The sequence below is a fragment of the Narcine bancroftii genome, chromosome 11, assembly GCF_036971445.1.
Source record: "Narcine bancroftii isolate sNarBan1 chromosome 11, sNarBan1.hap1, whole genome shotgun sequence".
Lineage (NCBI taxonomy): Eukaryota > Metazoa > Chordata > Chondrichthyes > Torpediniformes > Narcinidae > Narcine > Narcine bancroftii.
In genome coordinates, this window is record NC_091479.1 from 46,465,058 (window position 1) to 46,480,630 (window position 15,573).

Genomic DNA, 15,573 nt, shown 5'->3' on the forward strand with positions numbered 1-15,573 from the left:
TGGGGTGAGAATAATGTTCCCATTATTGCCTGCATCTCTTCCCACGTGTATGTGTTTGGTCCCAGGAATTGGTCGAGCTGTTCAGCCAGTCCTATAGGATCTTCCAATAACTTTTTCATTTCTTTCTTAAATCCCCTCACCTCTGTACTAGTTAGGGGAACATTCACATATCCCGTTCCCCCTCCCGGTCCTCCCATAGGAACTTCCCTCAGGGGATTTAGGCTTATTGAAAACTTTGATGGTCCTGGACCAGTCTGGGATCTTGTCCAGGGTCGGTTTACCAGTGGAAGTTTAGGGTCCGACTCCCTTAATTCATCCTTTTTTTCCCGGCCCCTTTCGGGGCAATCAGATTCATCACCTTTCCCCTCCGGTAATGAGCTTTCCTCGGGCGCAGTAGGCACCGGGGGAATGTAAGGAGGGGGAAGGTTGTCCAGAGGTTCCCACTTTTTTTCTCCCGCTACCCTCAATTTAAAACATTTTGTTAAGGATCCTGGCCAGGGAACCCAACAAAATGCATACGCTGACTCTTCTTGATTCACCTTTGGTCTCGAATTTACATATATGTTTAATGCTTGTCTAACCCAATCCTCATCAGATCCAAATTTCGGCCACCAGATCGAGGAACCTTTAATAGGTTGTTTCGACCAAAGGAGACAATATTGGACCATCTTTTTCTTGTTTTTGTCTCGATATCTTTTACTATCCCAATTTTCAAACATTCTCCCCAAAGGGCTGTCAAGGGGAACTCCCAGGAATTGTCCTGAATTTTCAGACGAGCCCTTAGATTTTGATCCTCCCATTTTCCCACCTAGATCTGTTTATCGTTGCTGAGGACCCTCTCGTTCTGGACCCTACTCCCTTCTTCTCAGACGCCTCGTCGGAGGTACTGTCCCTCCTTCGGTTACCGCTGAGGTTTCCCTGGGGTTGACCCCTCTCTTCTCGGCACTTCGTCGGAGGTGCTGACCCTCCTTCGGTTACCGCCGAGGTTTCCCTGGGGTCTATCCTAGAGTCCCACAACAGGGTCCTCACGCCACGACAAAAGCTCTATACCTGATCTATTACGTTAGGTTTTTTTTCCAAACAGGTGTATCCCGTTACACCTGTTACCCAATCCCCACACCACAATCGTAAGTCGTCACTTACCGATGTCTTCCCGGGGATTGAACCGTCACCCTTCTCCTCTCCGTCTTGTCGTGTCACCTTGTCCGGATACCACTCGCTCAAGCCGCCCGAAGCGACGAGCAAGGGACTAGGAGCCGCTGAACTCAGCGGGGTGCACCGCCTCCGATGTCCCTCTTCTCGCCTCCCCTCACGGCCGGAGTGTAGATCCCGGACGAAGCCCATTTGTCAGAAATAAAACTTCTCACACATGAGTCTCTTTAAAACTGATGACACGACAAGCATTATTTACAAGTCTGCAGAGTTGGACTCAACTGGCTTCTCACCAGTTAAGCCCCGATACATACAGTGCATTGATTTTTATGCCCTTATTGTTTGCCCTTCCCCTTCTTATTAATACTGTTTTAATTGGTTAGTATTGCAAAAGCATTCTAAGTATAACTGCATTTTTAATTATCACGTTCGTTACGTACGCTGCGAACTCTACATACACTAAATTCTGTTTCTCACCCTTCTTATCAATCTTTTGTCTCCAGCATGTCTCTCACTATGACCATGAAAAGATATGTTTAAAAAAACATATCCAGCTGAACCTTGTGTCCTTGGCTGCTAGTAAGCTCCCTGTCCGTTCTGGCTTCCCTTTTTATGATTAATCATCACATTTTAACTTAAGTCATTTTAACCTAAATTCTCTATATAACAATCCTCTCTCGATCCGTGCTGCTGTGTCCTCTCATAATGTTGTAAGGTCATTTTCCTTTTTTCCAACGACCAAGAGATCCATATTCAAACTTTCCTCCTATCATCTGCTTAAAACACCCCAGAAACAAGTCTGACGATCTTTGTGCACTTCTCACGCTTCAGATAAGGAAACTGTACACATGACTCCTGATGTAAGATGAACAAGACCATTCGATGTGAAATTGGAGCTTGCACGCTACTGTGAAGGGTGGAAAGAAGGACACAAACTCAAGAAATCAAAGTTAAAGATTGCTTTATTACACTGGCAGCTCTACTTCAATTCTCTCCCCACTGCTGTTGCTGGAGTGATGTCACAGTCGTGCCGGCCTCCAATTGGTCAGTGCTCCCACCTTTGTTGATTCCTGCAGTGCGGTTTTTCCTCTGCGACAAAAGTTGTTGGTCCCCGTGGACTCTGTGCGGTCACCAAGTTCGTCAACCATCTTGTGTACAGGGTGGCATCCCAGTTAGCATGAACCCCCACCTCCCCAGAAGTAGTGATTGGAGCGCTGTTCGCTGCTTTCGGTTGCCTATATCTGCGTCGTGGGGGCTGACTTGAGACCAGTTTGATAATGTCCAGATGTGCTGGCTTGAGGTGGTCGATGTTGAAAGTCTCTTGCTTCGCACCAATATCCAGCATATTTAACCGTGAAGTGTGGAATGAACGATACACACCCAAGAAGTCGAAGATGGGTTTGTTGAACTGGCAGCTCTGCTTATATACTCTCCCGCTGCTGACGACAGGTCTTTCGAGACTGCAGCACCGGCCTCGAAGTAGTGGGTGTTCCTGCCATTGCTCATTGCTTCCCGCCGTGCAGGATGTCACCTGGGATGAAGTTTGTTGGTTCTCACAGGGTCTGTTCAGTCACCGCGTTCATAAGCCATCTTGTGTAATGGGTTTCGTCCCGGTCGCAGGCCACTATAACCATATATTCTAGAAGCAGATGGACCCCATATTTACAAAGGGTGTGTTTAAATATTTAAATGAGGCTCTGACATTCCCTTTCTCCTTAAGGCCTCAGTTTATGAAAAGACATGTTGAAGTAATCGGTGCTCCTGTTTGGGGGTCCCTTGTCCTCATTTTTCTTTTTCTTTTAGCAAAGTGATGGAGGGGAATGGGGTGGTTTATGGGGGGATTTCTTTATTCTTTCTTTTAACTATGACACGTATTTGCGTTTGATTTGTGTTATTATTAATTGTGAAATGTTTGTGGATTTAATTTATAAATTATATTTTAAAAAAATATCAGAGGTCAATCCACAGGACCTAAAGTGGCCAAGAGCAACACTGGGGATACACTCCTGCCCCCCACCACCCCAAATATCAATGTGATCCACTACGATCATTGACTAAATCATCGAGGACCCCTTCACCCGGCCAACAGCATCATCCAGCTATTCCCGTCGGGAAAGAGATCTGGGAATTTCAGAGCCAGTACCTCCAGGCCCAAGAACAACTTCTCCCTCTGGGCAGGGAAAATGTGGAACAATAGTTGATGAGCTGCTCATACAAATACTCCTCGACTCTGCTACTTATTCAACAATATCAAGTAATTTTTCTGGACGTGCTGCACATGTATCATTTGTCTGTTGGTGTGAGGGCTTGGTTGTGTGTTGGCATGTGTTTACCCCAGAAACCCTATTTCTCAGGTCGTACTTGTGCTATCCAATGGTAATAAATTTGACCTTGTACTTTGGAGCGGGTGCAGAAGAGATGTCCTGGATCGGAGAATGTATCTCATGAAGCAAAGTTGACTGAGTAAGGCTTTTCTCTTGCCCGCCCCACCCCCCCACAAAATTGACTTTATTTACAAATTATTTACAAAGAGGAAGACCATTGCAAGTCTTTTCTCCTCCTCCTGTTGTATCCAGATATTCCCTTCACTGCACATTGCTGTATACGTCTCTGTTTACCTTCATTGCCACCACTTTGATACCGTGTGGTTACTGTCCCCCTCTGCTGTTAGAGGAGTTCCCCTTGGTCTCAGCCTCTCAGTGCCTGGTAATGGGAGGATTATGATCCATCCCCATAGTGCCTTCGTGTTGGCTGCGCCAACCCACTGTCCATCCCTCCGCATGACTCCTGCAGCCTGGAATGTGCCAGTCGACAGCGTTGCCGCCCTGACATCTCCACTTGCTGAAAGACCAACAGGTTTAACATACAACACGAGAGCACAGTACAAGCACTTCGGCCCTCGATGTTGTGCCGACCGATGTATTCCTACCAAAATAAAAATAACTAACCCCTCCCTCCCTTATAACCCTCCGTTCTTCTTTCATCCACGTGACTCAGAGCCTCTTAAATGCTCCTAAGGTTTCAGCCTTCACCACCACCCCAGTTCTAGGGCTCGTCCCATGTCCCTGACCTGGTACACATACACTGCATCCCCTCCCATTGTCACCCTCCTGCTCCCCTCACCTCGAGCCAGTAGTAAAGGTGGTTTCTGTTCCAACAGGTGTTGGGGACCTCAACCAGGGTGCAGATCCGGGAGATGAACCCCAAGTGCACCGAATTCAAGTTCTCACAGATCAAAGCACGTCCGTGGGCCAATGTAAGTGACCCGATGGTGAAGCAGAGCTCCAAGGGTGGTCTCCGTCCTCTGGGTCCATCCCCAATACTGTCCCCTGTCACCCACCAGGACCATCCCCAAAGCCCCCATTTCCCACCAGGCCTGTCCCCAACCCCCTCCCCTGTTGAGATCATCTCCAAAACCCTGTTCACCAGCGGGCCTGTCAACAAAGACCCTCTCCCCCACCGATCCCATCCCCAAAGCCTCTGTCCCCCTCTGGGCCCTTCCCCAATGCTCTGCCCATTTCTTGGACCATCCCCAGAGCTCCTGCCTCCCACCAGGGCCTTTAACAAGCCCCTGTCCCCCAACATGCGCAGCCCAAAGTCCCCATCCCCAAACCCCACCCCAATTGGCCCATCCTCCATCAGGTCTGTCCTCCCACCAAACCCTTTCTCTCACTGGGATCCTCTCCAATCGATCACCCATCCCCCTTCCCCACCTATAGGCCTTGGAATCTGAGCTGCTCCTGGGACCCCCAGACAGTGGAGATGTGGGGAGGGCAGTGTTCCATCTCCTTCCCGGTGGCAGCGTCCCATACCTTCACCAAGCTGGGGAATCCCCTGACCCTTGGCACAGGGATATCTGTCCCATCTGAGCCAGTCCTCTCTCTCCCCCGACCCTGGAGAATGTAGCCCAGTTCAGCTGGTTGCTACAGTAAACTCTGCCCTTCACCTCTTGCTCCAGGACTCCTGCTTCCATTGTCCTTCAACGAGCTTTGTGACCACAGCCAGGAGCTTCCCCCTCCTCGTTACCCTTGGCCCTGTGGGTGAGTGGAATTGGGGTATTAAAATTTGGGTGAGACCTGGGAAAGAGAGTGGTGATCATCCGGCCAGGGAGAGGCATTGGGGACAGAGTCACTGGGCAGGGGTCAGAGCATTAGGGAAACAAGGGCACTGGTATTGGAAGCAATCACAACTCATGGAAAGTAGGAGGAAGAATCCTGGGAATCATTGAGAGTGGTGAGGTTAGTGCCGCGGTTAGAACAATGCTGTCAAGAGGCCAGCAAGCCGAGTTTGAATTTGACACTGTCACTGGGGAGTTGTACATTATTCCTGTGTCTGCGTGGGTTTCCACCAGGTGCTCCTGGTCCTTCCACCATTTAAAATGTACTGGGGGTTGTAGGTCATTGGTGTAATTGAGTGGTTGTGGCTCATAGGCTGAAAGGGCCTGTTCCCGTGCTGCATGTGTCAATCTAAAATCTCCATCTAAAATGATAGTCCAGCCTGTCATGAATTTTATTAAGGATTCAACTCAAAAGTGTGATCCAGATAGACAACTCCGAAACAGTCCTTTCGGCCCTTCTTTTCTGCTGGCCAAGCTGCTTGGAAACAGTCCACATCCCTCTCAACCTTTTCATTCCACAGACCCATTCAACTCACATTACATTGTCAATCTCACGTCCTGTGGGAAGAAGTTATTTCCCTGCCTGTCAGCCTGATTTTGTTCCTCCATATCTCCTTCCTGATGGTACTGGGTCAAAGATGCTATGTGCTGGATGTCTGCGGGTCTATTTACAGGCCCCATCCCTGGACAATCAGAGGCTCCTTGTCTCGAAGTCCCATCCATGTGGCCTCTCCCTCATCAATCCCTCATCGGAACACAACTACCCCCTCCTTACCTACCTCTACCAGCCCTTAGTATCCTCATCACAGTTCCAGGCACCTGTTATGTTCACCTTTGATGACCTGCGCCTGCTCTAATTTGGACCCAGGCCTCACCTCTCTCTTTGGCTTGGCTTCGTGGACGAAGATTTATGGAGGGATATGTCCACGTCTGCTGCAGGCTCATTGGTGACTGACAAGTCTGATGCGGGACAGGCAGGCACGGTTGCAGCGGTTGCAAGGGAAAATTGGTTGGTTGGGGTTGGGTGTTGGGTTTTTCCTCCTTTGTCTTTTGTCAGTGAGGTGGGCTCTGCGGTCTTCTTCAAAGGAGGTTGCTGCCCGCCGAACTGTGACGTGCGAAGATGCACGGTTGGAGGCGCTATCAGCTCACTGGTGGTGGTCAATGTGGCAGGCACCAAGAGATTTCTTTAGGCAGTCCTTGTACCTCTTCTTTGGTGCACCTCTGTCTCGGTGACCAGTGGAGAGCTCACCATAGAACACGATCTTGGGAAGACGATGGTCCTCCATTCTGGAGATGTGTCCATTCCAGCACAGTTGGGTCTTCGGCAGCATGGATTCAATGCTTGCGGACTCTGCCAGCTCGAGTACTTCGATGTTGGTAATGAAGTCATTCCAATGAATGTTGAGGATGATGCGGAGACAGCGCTGATGGAAGCATTCTAGGAGCCGTAGGTGATGCCGGTAGAGGACCCATGATTCGGAGCCAAACAGGAGCGTGGTAATGACAACGGCTCTGTACTCACCGATCTTTGTGTGTTTCTTCAAGTGGTTGTTTTTCCAGACTCTTTTGTGTTGTCTTCCAAAGGCGCTATTTGCCTTGGCGAGTCTGTTGTCTGTCTCTTTGTCGATCCTTGCATCAGATGAAATGGTGCAGCCGAGATAGGTAAACTGGTTGACCGTTTTGAGTTTTGTGTGCCCGATGGAGATGTGGTGGGGCTGGTAGTCATGGTGGGGAGCTGGCTGATGGAGGACCTCAGTTTTCTTCAGGCTGGACTTCCAGGCCAAACATTTTGGCAGTTTCCGCAAAACAGGACATCATGCACTGGAGAGCTGGCTCTGAATGGGAAACAAAAGGGGCATCATCTGCAAAGAGTAGTTCACGGACAAATTCCTCTTGTGTCTTGGAGTGAGCTTGCAGGTGCCTCAGATTGAAGAGCCTGCAATCCGTGTGGTACAGGATGTAAACGGTCGACCTCACCTGAACCATTGGAATAACCTGCGCCTTCTACCCTCGAGAGCCCGAGGGAATCCGCACCCTCAGCAGTGTCCTGCTGGTGCACCATCGAATGCCCTCCATCCCCTTCCACGGGTTCCCTGCTGTTATCAGGCTCCTGGATGGACCCCACCCTGGCAAAACTACCCATATTTTCACTGATCCTTCTGTACCTCTACATTCCGTAAAGGGGTCAGGGTTGTGTTGTGGGACTGGTAGAGAACAAAGCACCAATATCAGGAGACAGGGAGCAGTGTAGAGTCCCCCAGCTCCAGGAGACAGGGACCAGCACAGAGACCCCCAGTTCTGGAAGACCGGCTGAGTTGTACACAAGTCTGGAAGTGGCTGGGCCCAGAAGTATACAATGCTATGTTCCAGGGTAAACTGGAACAAAAGCGAGGAATGCACTTTGGTAAATCAGTCCGCTGTCCTCTTCACAGTCAGATCTGACTACCTGAAGGTGTCGGGGAACTGGCTTGGAGAGGCCGAGGCATGCAACAAGAATTGGTCAGAGCCGATTGTAAAGGTTCACCAGAAATTGGGTCTGTGGGAATGACATTCCTTCGCAGTAATGGGGAAGAACCTGGTCATCAGGTGCAAGGTGCTCTCGGTACTGCTGCGTGTGATGCAGGCGTGGCCCATCCCACACACCTCTGCCCTGGCTATTACCAGAGCAGTTTCCCTCTTCATGTGGGGGTCCAAAATGGATGGAGTGGGAAGGAGGTCCATGTACGTCACCAGACTATGGTGTTATGAGCCCAAAGGACCCCAAAACCCAGCAGCAATAGACATTCACCAAGACAAGTCGTTATTTAAAAATAAGTTGTTTTATTTATCTTTTAATATTAAAACAGAATCAAACTTTAACTTATCTCTATTAACTTAACTAACCTTAATCGCCTTCTAATCTAAGCGCATGTGTATGATGTGTGTGTACATTTAAGAAAAGTTATTTGGTTCACAGTTCAATCTCACTTCTCATTCTTCCAAGTTCACTAGTTGTAGGCAATTCTGATACTGTGTAAGGAATTGAACATGTATAAAGTTCATCAGGCTTTGCCACTCAGGAAAGTTCTGTAGGCTTTGCAGAGAGAGATTTGTTGTTCCAGGATTTCCACAACTGAGCTACCACCATTAGTCAGCTCAATGTGTCGCTGATAAAACTTGGCCCATCAGGGTTCTCCAGATAATAACCTCTTTCTTTCATGCTAGCACTGTGTTCCTTCCTGTTCCACTTATTCTGAGAGAAACATCAGACAGATAGCGCTTCCAGCCATCTGCCACTCTGGTTCATACAATCTTCTCCTGGCTTGCACTGTTTAGCTGCTTTCAGTGCCACACACACTCTGGATGAGAAAGCTTGTTTCAGCCCTTTCTCTCTCTCTCTCTCACTCCAATTGAGACAACTAGAAAGCCCTTGTGACTCTCTCACTTGCAAACCCCCCCCCCCACCCACCTCTTCAGCAAACAACAGAAGTTATCCTTCTTGGTCAAGCTGTTGTCTTAGCTAAACAAAACCCTGGGGTGACCTTTCTGTCGGCATTTTGTAGATATTCAACCAGCCAGCCTGTCTCCAAACCAAAACAATGGTCTAGTTATTTCATGACCTCATTTCAATTAGCAGCTACTTGTGAAATGTGCATAGCATTCTCCATCGTTTCTGTGATGTAACTGAATATGAATTCTTCAGTATTTCAAATAAGATCTGTTTTAAAATGTGTGTATGTATTTAACCTACTCTAATTTTACTAGATTCTCCCAAATATATATTCCATTACAATGGGGTTAAGGGTGTAACCAATGTGGCCTTCATCGTGTGAGGCTGCATCAGGCTGAGTATGGAAACTAAGTACAAGGGCACAAAGTGCCTCTATGAACCAAGGATCTCCCTGTCTCAGGTGTTCTGAAGGATTGGCGCAATGTCCCAGTCAGCTGGACTTTGGCACATTACCTTTGTGGAAAAGTTTTCATAGACAAAATTTTTGACAACAAAGCCATCAGATAGTGGTCAGCACAGAATTCCTGCTGACACAGAGAGGCCAGGACTTGATGAATACTGCAGGGTGGTCCCCTGAGCAGAGAATCCAGAGACAGATATCTAGTCCTCCCTCTGGTTAGCGAGAGTGAGGCCATCACGGACAAGGAGTGTGGCCTGAAGGACCAGGTCAAGGAACTTGAGCTGCAGCTCGATGACCTTACTCTGGTTAGGTAGAAAGAGGCTATCATAGACGAGAGCTACAGGCAGATAGTCGCACATGGGCCCATGGGACGAGGTGCAGTGGGTTACCGTTAGGAGGAGGAAAGGGAGGCATCAGGTTCATGTGCAAGCACCCGAGTCTGTAATCTTCAGAAATCAGTACTCCACCTTGAATACTGCGGAGGGGGATAGTCAGACTATGATGGGCAGAGGTGTGGTGTCAAACTCTGTAGGGATAAAAGGAAAAGGGCGATAGTGATACGGTGAGGGTTAGTAGGATAAGGAAAGAGACAAGTTTAAATAATTTGAGGGCGGAAAAACAGGAAGTCGTAAACAGATGTTGCAGTGAAAATTGTGAGAATGGTAGAGAGGAGGATTTGCAGAAGGTAGGATGTAGGAGATCCCTGAGTTGTATTTATTTTAATGTGAGGAGTGTAGTAAAGAAGCTGGATGAGCTAAAGGAGTGGATTGACATGTGGCATTATGATGTTGTGGCCATTAGCGAGACGTGGTTGAAAGATGGTTGTGACTGGCAGTTGAATGTTCCACGATTTCGCTGCTTGAGATGTGACAAGAGTTGGTGGTTCAAGAGGGGGAGGTGTGGCATTACATGTCAGGGAGGATATTACAGCAGTGCTGAGGCAAGATAGACTGGAGGGCTCGTCAAGAGAAGCAGTGTGGGTAGAGCTGAAAAACAAGAAGGTTGAGGTTACTATTTTGGTATATTATAGGTCTCCAAATGGGGAAAGTGAACAAGGAGAGTAAATGTGCAAGGAAATATGTGAGATATGCAAGTGAAATAGGGTGGTGTTGGTTGGGGATTTCAATTTTCCAAACATCAATTGGGAAACGCAGTCAGTAAAAGGGCAGGATAGCTTAGTATTTATGCATTGTGTTCAGGATTGCTTTTTGCAGCAATATGTTGAGACGCCAACTAGAGGGGGAGCAGTGTTCGATCTGTTGTTTGGGAATGCAATGGGGCAGGTGACAGAGGTGAGCATTAGCGAGAACTTCGGATCCAGTGATCATGGGTCCATTAGTTTTATCTTAATGATGGAAAGGAATAGGTCGGGTCCGAGGTTGAAGTTCTTCGAGTGGAGGAAGGCCAGATTTGGAGAAATGTGGAGGGATTTGCAGAGAGTTGTGTGGGCTGAACTTTTTCCTGGAGAGGATGTAGAGAAAATTTGGGGGGCATTTAGTGGTGAGATTTTGAGAGTACAGGATCTTTATGTTCCAGTCAGGCCAAAGGGGAAGACTAAAGGTTCGAGGGAGCCATTGTTTTTTGATGAAATTAAGAAGTTGGTTTGGGAAAAGAGGGAAGCCTATTACCAAATATAAAAAAACAAGGGATTAAGGAGATGTCTGGTCATTACTTAGATTGCAGGAAGAACCTTCAGATGGAAATTAGAAAGGCAAAAAGAAGGGATGAGGTGTCCATAGCTAATAAGGTGAAGGTGAATCCTCAGGGTTTTTCAGATATGGGAACAGTAAAAGGAGGGTTAAACATAGAATAGGTCCACTGGATGATGGGACTAGTGAACTATTTCAGGAACCGTATGAGATGGGAGAAATATTGAACAAATTTTTCTCGTCTGTATTCACGAGGGAAATGGACATTGGGCTATACAAGATCAGAGAGGCAAAGGGCTTAATTATGGAAAGGATAAGGATTAGTAAAGCGAGAGTTTTGGAGCTTCTAGGGTCAATTAAGGTGGATGTCTCATGGTCCTGATGGGACTTTTCGCAGGACTTTAAGGGAGGTCAGGGAACAAATAGTTGGGCCACTGACATGATTTATCAAAGATCACTGGAGGAGGGTGTGGTGCCGCGGGATTGGAGGGTTGCAAATGTAGTTCTGTTGTTCAAAAAAGGCAGTAGGTGTAGGCCAAGTAATTATCGGCCAGTAAGTTTGACTTCCGAGTGGGGAAGATTATAGATGGTATACTTCGAGATAGTATGTACAAATATCTGGATAGGCAGGGATTGATTGGGGACACCCAGCATGGGTTAGTGAAGGGAAAATCATGTTTGATGAATCTTGTTGATGTTTTAAAGAGGTGATAAGAAAAGTGGATGAAGGTAGGGCGGTTGACGAGATCTATTTAAATTTTAGTAAAGCTTTTGATAAGGTACTGCATGTAAGGTTAGTTAGGAAGGTTCAGTCGCTAGGGATTAATAGATAGTGAGATAGGTTCAGAGGTGGCTGGGAGATGGAAAGCAGCGAGTCATGGTGGACAACTATCTGTTAGGATGGAAGCCTGTGACTAGCGGGGTGGCTCAGGGATCAGTGTTGGGTTCCCTGTTTATCATTTATATTCATGATTTTGTTGAGGAGGTGCTTAATTGGGAAAGCAAATATGCAGATGATACGAAAATAGGGGGAGTGGTGGATGGTGAGGAAGGTTCTCTTGGATTATAGGATTTGGTTTGTTTGGAAAAGTTGACAGATGGAATTTAACGTTGACAAGTGTGAGGTGCTGCATTCCAGAAAAAAATATTCAAAATAGGACAAATACAGTTAAGGGGAGGGTGTCGAGGAATGGAGAGGAACAGAGGGATCTTGGAGTTATGGTACCGAGTTCACTGAAGGTGGATTCCCATGTAGACAGGGTGGTTAAGAAGGCATATGGTCAGCTGTCCTTCATAAACCATAGTGAAGAGTGTAGGAGCTGGGAGGACATTCTGCAGCTGTTTAAGGCATTGGTGAGGCCAGGTTTGGAGTACTGTGCTCAATTCTAGTCTCCAAACTATAGGAAGGATATAGATAAGCTGGAGAGGGTGCAGAGAAGATTTACAAGGATGTTGCCTAGCTTACAGCATCTGGATTACAGGGAGAGATTAAGGAGACTGGGACTTTATTCATTGGAATGTCGACGACTGAGAGGCGACTTGATGGAGCTATTTAAAATTATGAAAGGAATAGATAGAATAGACATAAACAAAATCATTCCCCTGAGAAAAAGGGAAGGTTGGAACAAGAGGCCATGAGTTAAGGGTAAGAAGGCAAAACTTTAGGAGAAGTATTAGAGGATGCTTCTTCACTCAGATTCTGGTTGCTGAATGGAATGTTCTTCCGAATGAGATAGTTGCAGCAGGGTCCCTTCTGTCATTTAAGAGAAGGTTGGATGTGTACATGGAGGTGAGGGGGTTGGAGGGATATTGGCGGAGAGTGGGAGGATTGAGCTAGTGGATTTGTTCTGGTGAACCGGTGTGGACTCGAAAAGCTGACATGGCCTGTTTCCGCTCTGTCAATGGTTATATGGTGACACAGTTTTGCATTTCAATGTCCCATCCCTCGTTACAAAACTCTCTGCTCTCCACGTTAGTGTTGCACATTTCTTCACTGCTGCTATGGCTGGACTCAGAAAGTTTATTTGATATTTTTCCAACTTCAGTTTTGTATCTGCTTCATAAATATGACCAAGCACATATATTCTCGCGTCCTTTTGTATTTTTATCTTCATAATTTGTCCTAATAATATATTGTAATCCTTCCAAACATCTTCCACTTTTACACAGGTCCAAACCAAAATGGAAAAAAAAGTCCCGATCACCTGATTACATTGAAAACATTTCTCGGAATAATTGGAGATAAGTCCATTTAATTTATATGAAGTATAGCAGAATTGATGTGGAGAATTGTATTTTATATCTGGCATTAATCATATTTGTAACACTCTTGACACAATCTTGACCCTATTTCTTCTTGAATTTTTATATTTCAATCTTCCTTCCACCTTTGTTTCGATTTATATTAATCCTTTCCCCCATATTATATTTGATGTTTATAAAATCTCCTTCCCACATCTGAAACACATTTCTGATACTTAGGTCATTTTTCTGGGGTAAGATAGAATTGGTGTAAAATATTAGACTGAACCAGTCCATATCCTGCTTTTCTAATTGATGTTGTGCTGTCCTTACACCAATCTGACCAGCTTCTTTCTGAAATTGTCACATCCAAGTCCGACTCCCATCTTTCTCCTGACCTCTGCTATCCTGGTTTTGAATTTTCATTGATAAATTTAGGTGTTTTCCCCATCCAGACTCTTTGTTCCATTTCACTAATTTTAGGTGGGGTCAACGTTGGTCCCTATCTTTCTCTTAAGAATGATCTAAGTGGGAGAAAATAGAAGAAGGTCCCACTAGCCACTCCGTATTTGTGCTTAATTGTTTGAAGAATTTCTTCCATGTAGCAGTCTTCAAAATATCTTATACTCTGTCATAACACAAATTTAATATTCTATTGCCTCTGTTCATATTTTGACACACTGGTACTTTTCTTGAGATCCCTACAATTTTCCCTAAACATACATTAATTTCTTGCCACGTTCTGATCAGATCTATCTGTCTTTTTTTCTTGTGATTTGACTCTCCATTTATTGACAAAATACTTTGCTTCCCCTCCTCCATTGTTGTCGGGTCCATGTGGGTCCCACAGTTTAAGAACCAGACCAAAGCGGAGGTACAAAGCACACTTTTATTTTGGGGATGGAAACAGGACAACAGGGTCGATATGTTAGGCAAACTTCTACACACAGAGTACGCAGGGAGCCTGGGGGAAATTACATGAATGTACACATTCAACATTCAGGATCAAGGTGATATTGTGAGTTCCCTCCCCTACTTAACCTCGAGACTCACCCCAACCCAGTGTGGAAGGTGCTACCTACTAGCCACGAGGAGTTAAAAGAGGCAGAACAAAGGGGGACATGGTCCTTTATAGTTCTGCGGGCCATGCTGGGAGGGCAAATCACTCAGGGAAGGCTGGGCCCCATTGAATGCTGTGGCCAATGCTCGAAGCCAAGTGCAGGGGCTTGGCAGGGGTCAGTCGAGGTGATTCACATGGGCCAATTGGGTGAAGGTCAGGTGTGAGTCTGGCATGGATGTCTGGACTGCAGCTCCTGGTGATTGAGTTTGGCCAGTTGGGTGAAGGTCATGGTTGAGTCTAGCCGGGCTGCCTGGACTGCAGCTCCTGGTGATTTAGGTGGACCAATCGCAAGGGTCACCTTGATGGCTTGGAGTGAGTCTTTGACCTTGATTGGCAGGTAATGTATCCACCAAACTGGAGCAAAGCAGCGCCACCAGGTGGTGGACACTGCCACTCCATGACAATCCACCCCTTCGGAAGACACACTGCTTGCCAATAAAGTGCGACAGGTAATAAGAAGGTCTTATTATATGCCGATGTGCATGTAAATTGTCCATCTCATCATGGAATAACTATAGCAATGATAACAAAAATAATTGCAGTCCCCAAGTGAATGATAGTCACCCAAATGCCACCCGTGGAGCCATATGGCCCCCAGGGTCCCCATGAGGTGGTGATGCTTGTGGATCTGGTCCCTGGATTTTTGAATTTTGGCCACTGAGTCCCGAATGTGGTCAGCCCGATGGGTGATGTTAGAGGATTCCTTGGGAATGTAGGTGCAGCCCTCCTGGCCAATGACAGTACAGCCACCAGCAGGTAGTCCAGGGCCATCCGATTTGGCATTGTCACCATAGGTCTCTTCTCCAGCTCCACAACTGTCCAGGTCAGGGTGTCCTTTGTATGGTGCAGGAACACTGCTGTCTCATTGGCCAACATCTCCAGGAGGGTGGTCATCTGGGTCACTTCATTGGAGAGCCATGCAGTGCCATATCTGGGGAAGGCGATCATCCAGAACCATTCGCCTGCAGTAAAAGCTCTCTTGTTGCAGTGGTCACCAAAGGCTGGGTGCTCCCCTATGTCATCAAAAGAGTAGATGTAGGCCACCACGAATGTGGAGAAATGGCAGCCCTACCAGGTGACAGGAAGCCAGGAGTAGGCACGGTGGCCACCTTCCCAGTGGGTGCCATTCAAGGTACAGGGGCCCCCCAGCTTGGTGACACCAATGGAGTGCGGAGCCCGGGTACCCTCTGTGCCGGTCGTCACTGTTGCCGACTGGGAGGGTGGAGGTGTGTCTGTGGGGGAGTCTGCACCAACACTTCTTTGGTCTATGGATGAGTTGTGGGATGATGCAGAGTGTCGGGACTCGAGTGGTGGTCCACTTTTAGGCAGAAAAATACCAGTTCCTGAAGCATCCACCCCATTGGGAGTCGGTGGAAGGGATAGTGTTAAGCAGAGATACCAGGG

At 47.1% G+C, this 15,573-nt stretch overlaps 2 protein-coding genes across 4 annotated transcripts in view; both read left to right on the forward strand.

The window, feature by feature from the left end:
• LOC138745756 (uncharacterized) overlaps positions 1-15,573 on the forward strand; it is a 404,057-nt gene that overhangs the window by 80,868 nt on the left and 307,616 nt on the right. The window lies entirely within an intron of this gene.
• The window catches only part of LOC138745755 (glycogen synthase kinase-3-like), a 54,208-nt gene continuing 40,846 nt past the window's right edge, over positions 2,212-15,573 (forward strand). Inside the window, exons 1-3 of one of the 3 annotated variants that reach the window (XM_069903030.1) lie at positions 2,212-3,406; positions 4,313-4,408; positions 5,111-5,192. In XM_069903030.1, coding sequence (XP_069759131.1) covers positions 3,353-3,406; positions 4,313-4,408; positions 5,111-5,192 — 232 coding nt within the window. In that variant the 5' untranslated portion in view covers positions 2,212-3,352. Of the gene's footprint in view, positions 3,616-4,312; positions 4,409-5,110; positions 5,193-15,573 lie in introns of all 3 variants that reach the window. The other 2 variants (XM_069903028.1, XM_069903029.1) reach the window with 2 other exon arrangements.